This window comes from Salmo trutta, unplaced genomic scaffold, assembly GCF_901001165.1.
Source record: "Salmo trutta unplaced genomic scaffold, fSalTru1.1, whole genome shotgun sequence".
NCBI classification, from domain to species: domain Eukaryota; kingdom Metazoa; phylum Chordata; class Actinopteri; order Salmoniformes; family Salmonidae; genus Salmo; species Salmo trutta.
The window spans coordinates 1-7,050 of NW_021822922.1; the positions used below are offsets into that span (position 1 = coordinate 1).

Below are 7,050 nucleotides of genomic sequence, written 5' to 3' on the forward strand. Positions count from 1 at the left end.
TTTTCTTAGGAATGTAGTAAAGTAAAATTTGTCAAAATATAAATAGTAAAGTACATTCTCTAAAAAAACGACTTAAGTGGTACTTTAAAGTTTTTACTTAAGTACTTTATGCCACTGGTACCATGACAACAATTTCCTCTGTCCATTCTAGCATGGCCATCTAGTGACTACCCTGTCAGACAGCTGTTACCTGATAGGCTTTCCTGTACTCAGTGCTGCTTAGTATCCTCTGAATGCCCCAGCTACTGTATTCAGTCCCATTACATTGATGTTCTGCCCCAGGGATCAAGTCACGACTTAGGTTCAGGACAGTCATTCACTGTGATGCTTAGTGTTTTAATGTATTCTAACCATTTCTCCCTCATCTTTCTCTCAGACCATGGTTCAGGGAACAGCTCTCTGGACATTCTGCTGGCTCTGCTGCAAGCTGAGGGAGCCAAGATAGAAGAGGAGACTGAGGTGGCACACTTACCAATACATTCACAACTACACTCATAGACATGTACACACTCCTACACGCATAAGAATACTCACTCTCTAGGATATTTTGTGTTGGAGTGTATGCTTGTGTGAATATAACCCTGCTTTGATGTCCCTGTGTAGAACATGGCAGACTCGTTTCTGGATGGAGAGCTGCCTCTGGACTGCTTTATTGACGACTATCAGCGGAGACGCCATCTTGCTCATGTGCGCCGTGTAAAGATTGACAAACTCCGAGAGCTGGTGCTGAAGGGTCTCACTAGACCCCAGCAGACCCCTACGCAGCCCAGTCGACCCCAGGACTTCCCCTCTACCCCCTACACCAATGGAGCCCTCTCCCCCCAATCTACGCGAGCCGCCCCTCCTCCCTCACCTCAGCACAGCGGCCTGTCATACCAAGTCGCCCCCTATCCCGCCATGCCTTTCCCCAGCCAGGGTCCTCCAGGCTACCCCAGCAGCCCCTACATTCCCCAGCAACACCCCACCTCTCCATGCCTGCCCCCCCGAACTGGCTTCATCATGCAGTGAGGGGGGGGGTCTGTCTCCATAGGGTCATCATCCATGGTGTTTCTATCTACCTTTGACCCAACAATGAGTGTTGGTGACTTAGCCAATGACAGCCCCTGTCAGTAACACAGGGAAATCTCCTGACTGACAGGCTCCCTCAGAGACTCTGTCCAGTAGCTACAGCCTGGGGGGGTTGATTCTCTTAGGTTTTTATTCTAAGACTAGCTTTCTGATTAATCTGAAGACATGAAAACCTAACTCTCTGACTGGTATTTATATGCTGTGTAGTTGAGATGTAGTTTTTGTAAACTGAAGGTGGTGTCTTCCTGTGCGCACACTTGAGTATGCGTGAAGTTGTCTGTAACCCCAAAGGTCAGGACAGGTGGTGTGATAGTTAACCCTAAAGTTCCTATTCTTCTAAAGGAAGGAGTCCGGTATTGTCACAAATATAGCTAGTCCATCAACAGTGAACAGAACTACTCAAATAGATTTCAATTCAATATGTATTGTAATCTAGGTGCTTTCATATTCATTGGTGGAGGTTCTTTCCAGGAGGTAGGAGGATGCAAGAAGTTCTTACAGAAGGCTAGGAATATGCTATGCTATTTTACAAGGGAACAGAAACATTTTGGGATGGATTTGAATGACCTGCCAAAGATGTTCTCATCTTACCTGACTTGGCACTTTGTTTTAGTGATTGTTTTGTATACCGGTATAAGAGGTAGTTATACCCCACCTAATTGGAAGATGGATACAGAAAACCATGCATTCTAAATTAATTTCAAACCTGCTTTCTTGTGAAGCCAGTCAAAGTTGCCATGTGGGGGAAAAGAGATCTACAGCTGGCTGTACATCTAGTGTGCTTTTCCCATTTGTGCTCACACAAGCTCACCTCAAGGAAAAACACATGGGGGTTCAAAAATGAAAATGGTGCAACTATAGTAGTCCCTGGTACTGTACATCTGATCTACACTCCCTAGGAACAAACGTTCATGGTGTAATGTTAGACTGACTTTCCCCACTTTTATCCAAATCAATAAATGTTTTATAACCAATACTAAGGTGGTCTGTGTTTGTTGCTATCAACTGGAGACAGTGGGTAGTTCAACTATTGTGCCGATGTAGTTAACACTTTGCCCAAAAAAGTATTATAAAGATACTTTCCTGCTTGAATTTTTTTTAACCATTACATCATGCTGGTAAAAATGCCCAGGAGAATGGAACAAAACACAGAACTTTTATTGAAATTGTCAATTAACTAAAACATGTGTTCAGTACTTGTTAGAATAATTTGATATCTTGAGGTTTGTAAGACAATGGGTTAAATAATTAGGCAAGGACTCAGCTTTCTGCAAAAGGTTTCTGTAGCTTTATTCAGAGAACGTTCTGAGGTCAGGATAACAAAACAGTCATTATATAGTTCTTGCTTACTTACGCACATGCATTTACACACAAACTGTTGGTGACCTGCATCCCCCATTGACTTCCCACACTGTTTATCACTACCTAGCTCAGCCTGTTCCTTTCCCTCAAGGTTAGGAACCCTTTGAAGTTTTACTCCCTTTACCATCTGTCCCCTGCTCTCTACACTAATTACATACACACATTTCTTTCCCTCTCCAGTGGTTCCTGGACTTTCTGGGACTAATCAGACCAATCGATCACTACATTGATTATTCATTAACCATGCTGCATGACTAATAATTCATCATGGTTTATTGATTCATTTACCTTTATTAGATAATTCTCTTATCAGTACTCTTCTCCTTCCTCAGCCTCCCCTTCCACTGAATCTACTCCCACCTCTTCGTAGTCCTTCTCCAGGGCAGCCAGATCCTCTCTGGCCTCAAGGAACTCTCCCACATACCAGTGCACAAAGGCACGCTTGGCGTACTTGTGGTCGAGCCGAGCCCAGGCCTCAGCGATGGCCATGGTGTTGCTCAACATGCACACATCTCTCTGGACCTTGGCTAGATCGCCACCTGGCACCACTGTGGGTGGCTGGTAGTTGATGCCAACCTGCAGGGCACAAACAAAACAACAGTCTGAAAACCTGACTAACCAATAATTAACATGCCAAGTGCCTTAAATGTTTATAAGCATAGATCAGTGTGAATGAATGAATCCATTGCTTATTTACCTTGAAGCCGGTAGGGCACCAGTCGACCAACTGGATGGTGCGTTTGGTCTTGGTGGCGATGGCAGCATTGACGTCCTTGGGCACCACATCCCCACGGTGCAGCAGGCCATGTACTTCCCGTGGCGAGGGTCACACTTCATCTGGTTGGCGGGCTCGAAGCAGGCGTTGGTGATCGCTGCCACAGAGAGCATCTCGTGGTAGGCCTTCTCAGCAGATGACAGGTGCGTAGGTGACCAGGGGGAAGTGGATTCGGAGGAAGGGCACCAGGTTGGTCTGGAACTCTGTCAGGTCCACATTGAGGGCTCCATCGAAACGAGGCGGCGACGGAGGAGACAATCTGGCCAATGAGCCTGTTGAGGTTGGTGTAGGTGGGACGCTCGATGTCCAGGTTACGCCGGCAGATGTCGTAGATGGCCTCGTTGTCAACTATGAAGGCACAGTCCGAGTGCTCCAGGGTGGTGTGGGTGGTCAGGATAGAGTTGTAGGGCTCCACCACTGCTGTGGACACCTGAACACATACACAAGAGGTAGAACAGTCATCATTAGGTGTTACATAATGAAAATGTACATATCATACAGGGATATAAAGTACAGTAAAAGTTTTACTGATGTGGAAATCTACCAAATAATCATGTGAACAACTAAACATTAGCAATACCTGAGGGGCAGGGTAAATGGCAAACTCCAGTTTGGACTTTTTGCCGTAGTCCACAGACAGTCTCCATGAGCAGCGAAGCAAAACCTGAGCCAGTTCCACCAAAACTGTGGAAGATCAGGAAGCCCTGAAGGCCAGTGCACTGGTCTGACTGGGGTGAGAAAGAACAGGTTATGGATAAGTTTGGCTCTTTTTACTGACTGATCTCTTAACTTCTATGGGCTACGTGGGACACTAGCATCCCACCTGCGGGACACAGCCAGTGAAATATCAGGGCGGCAAATTCAAAAACAACAAAATGTCATAATTCAACTTTCTCAAACATACAACTATTTTACACCATTTTAAAGATACACTTCTCCTTGATGTAACGACATTGTCCGATTTCAAAAAGGCTTTACAGCGAAAGCAAAACATTAGATTATGTTAGAGTACATAGACAAAAATAAATCTGCCATTTTCCAAGCAAGGACATGTGTCAATAAAACCCAAAACACAGCTAAATGAAGCACTAACCTTTGACGATCTTCATCAGATGACACTCCTAGGACATTATGTTACACAATACATGTATGTTTTGTTCGATAAAGTTCATATTTATATCCAACAACAGCATTTTACATTGGTGCGTGATGTTCAGAAAATGTATTCCCACCAAAACGTCCGGTGAATGTGCACATCAATTTACAAAAATACTCATCATAAACGTTGACAAAATATATAACAATTTTTTAAAGAATTATAGATGGACTACCCCTGGATGCAACCGCTGTGTCAGATTTTAAAATAGCTTTACAGAGAAAGCACATTTTTCAATATTCTGAGTACATAGCTCAGCCATCACGGTGAGCTATACAGACACCCGCCAAGTTCGGGGCAACCTAAACTCAGAATTAGTATTAGAAATATTCTCCTACCTTTGCTGATCTCGTCAGAATGCACTCCCAGGACTGCTACTTCCACAAGAAATGTTTTTGTTCCAAATAATCCATATTTATGTCCAAATACCTCCGTTTTTTTTTGTGCGTACAGACCACTTATCCAAAGGCATAACGCACGAGCGCGGAACCAGAGACGAAAAGTCAAAATGTTCCATTACCGTACTTAGAAGCATGTCAAACGCTGTTTAAAATCAATCTTTATGGTATTTTTAACGTAAAATTGCGATAATATTCCAACCGGACAATAGCGTATTCTTTCAAGGAGAAAAAGAAGGAACAGTGTGCTCGCGTGACTGCGCATAACCAATTCCTTTGTTGCCAGGCAGTCCACTCAGAAACTGAGCTCCTATTATCTGCCCAGTGACAGGAGAAGGCTCAAATCACTTTCTGAAGGCTTTAGACAGCCAATGGAAGCCTTAGGAAGTGCAACATAACCCCACAGATAATGTAGTTTCGAAAGGGACTAGAAAGAACTACAATTCTCAGATCCTCCACTTCCTGCATAACGCACGAGCGCGGAACCAGAGACGAAAAGTCAAAATGTTCCATTACCGTACTTAGAAGCATGTCAAACGCTGTTTAAAATCAATCTTTATGGTATTTTTAACGTAAAATTGCGATAATATTCCAACCGGACAATAGCGTATTCTTTCAAGGAGAAAAAGAAGGAACAGTGTGCTCGCGTGACTGCGCATAACCAATTCCTTTGTTGCCAGGCAGTCCACTCAGAAACTGAGCTCCTATTATCTGCCCAGTGACAGGAGAAGGCTCAAATCACTTTCTGAAGGCTTTAGACAGCCAATGGAAGCCTTAGGAAGTGCAACATAACCCCACAGATAATGTAGTTTCGAAAGGGACTAGAAAGAACTACAATTCTCAGATCCTCCACTTCCTGGTTGACTTTTTCTCTGGTTTTTGCCTGCCATATGAGTTCTGTTATACACAGACACGATTCAAACAGTTTTAGAAACTTCAGTGTTTTCTATCCAAATCTACTAATTACATGTATATTCTAGTTTCTGGGTCAGAGTAGTAACCTGTTTAAATTGGGTACGTTTTTCATCCGGCCGTGAAAATACTGCCCCCTAGCCCAGACAGGCTAAGACTCAAAAAATAACAATCTTTCCAGGGCACCAAGACACCCTACCTGCGAACAATGAACTGAAAACTCTAAATAGTTATGATTCTACAAGCCTCTTGTTCACATGTCGTTCACCATAAAGGGCTTACTAGAGCTGTCATTTGTGAGACTTGTAAAGTCGTTCTTTAAACAATGTACATTTGTTAATTGCCAGGCATACAAATACGATTTTTTTCTTGGTGCACTTGTGAACGACTATTGGCGGAATGCATTGCTTAACTGCCTTGAGGGTGATAAGCACAATATCGTTTGCGAACTGCAGCACTCCAAACGATTAATTCTCGAATTTGTTGGGCAGAGGATACACATGGCTTCAGGCTAACAAAAAAACAACTTGTTAGTAAAGTGAAATAACTGGGCGTTGGCAGCACATGGCTTCAAGCTAACAAAAACATATATACTAGCCAACGTTACTCACCAGCTTGCGACCTATGTCCAGCACCAAATCCACGATATCCTTGCCAATGGTGTAGTGGCCTCAAGCGTAGTTGTTGGCGGCATCCTCCTTACCAGTGATGAACTAACTGCTCAGGGTGGAACAGCTGACGGTATGTCCCGGTGCGGACCTCATCGATGAAAAATCCTTCTCTGGTCAGGGAGGATTATATTTTTTATTACAGCATATGGTAACCATAGCTTAGCTCATTTCGTCCTTACCAACTACAGTTGGTTCGAGGTCCACAAAAACTGCACCAGGGACATGTTTTCCCGCTCCTGTCTCGCTGAAGATGTTGAAGGAGTCATCCCCTCCACCTATGGTTTTGTCGCTGGGCATCTGCCCATCAGGCTGGATCCCATGCTGCAAGCAGTACAGCTCGCGTTACCGATCTGCACACCAGCTTGACCAACGTGGATAGAGATGCACTCACGCTGTGGAAAATACAATTTGAATAAATTAGCTTGATAGGTCCCAAGATAAATGTGTCAAAGCTGACAGATTTACTTTCATGTTGTTAGCTAGCAGAATGGTTAGCAACTAGTTATCCAACTTAATTTTACCTTGAAGTTAGCTAGCTACATAACATTAGATAGTTTGACGAAACTTGGTTTGTTAGTAGTGCTATAGCCACCACTCATCTTGACAGAAAACTTACCCTAATGATTATTTAAAGTAAGACCTGTAGTTAAGGTTAAAAAATGTTTTGTTATACAGTTGACTAGGCTGCTGACAACCGTCTGCCTTAGC

The 7,050-nt window shown here is 43.6% G+C and overlaps 1 protein-coding gene and 1 long non-coding RNA gene across 2 annotated transcripts; one reads left to right on the forward strand and one right to left on the reverse strand.

Moving 5' to 3' along the window:
* Positions 1–396: 396 nt before the first annotated feature.
* Positions 397–2,044, forward strand: LOC115187235 (vacuolar protein sorting-associated protein 37B; the record flags this gene model as incomplete). Its single annotated transcript, XM_029746347.1, is given in 2 exon segments — positions 397–459; positions 604–2,044. Coding segments are annotated over 2 exon segments (468 nt in total), but the record flags the coding sequence as incomplete, so codon positions are not given.
* Positions 2,045–2,760: 716 nt separating this feature from the next.
* Positions 2,761–7,050, reverse strand: LOC115187234 (uncharacterized). The gene is made up of 5 exons (XR_003875969.1): positions 6,959–7,050; positions 6,283–6,734; positions 3,786–3,933; positions 3,128–3,635; positions 2,761–3,006 (listed from the first exon to the last, which is right to left on the reverse strand). It is a non-coding gene; the product is annotated as an uncharacterized LOC115187234 (long non-coding RNA).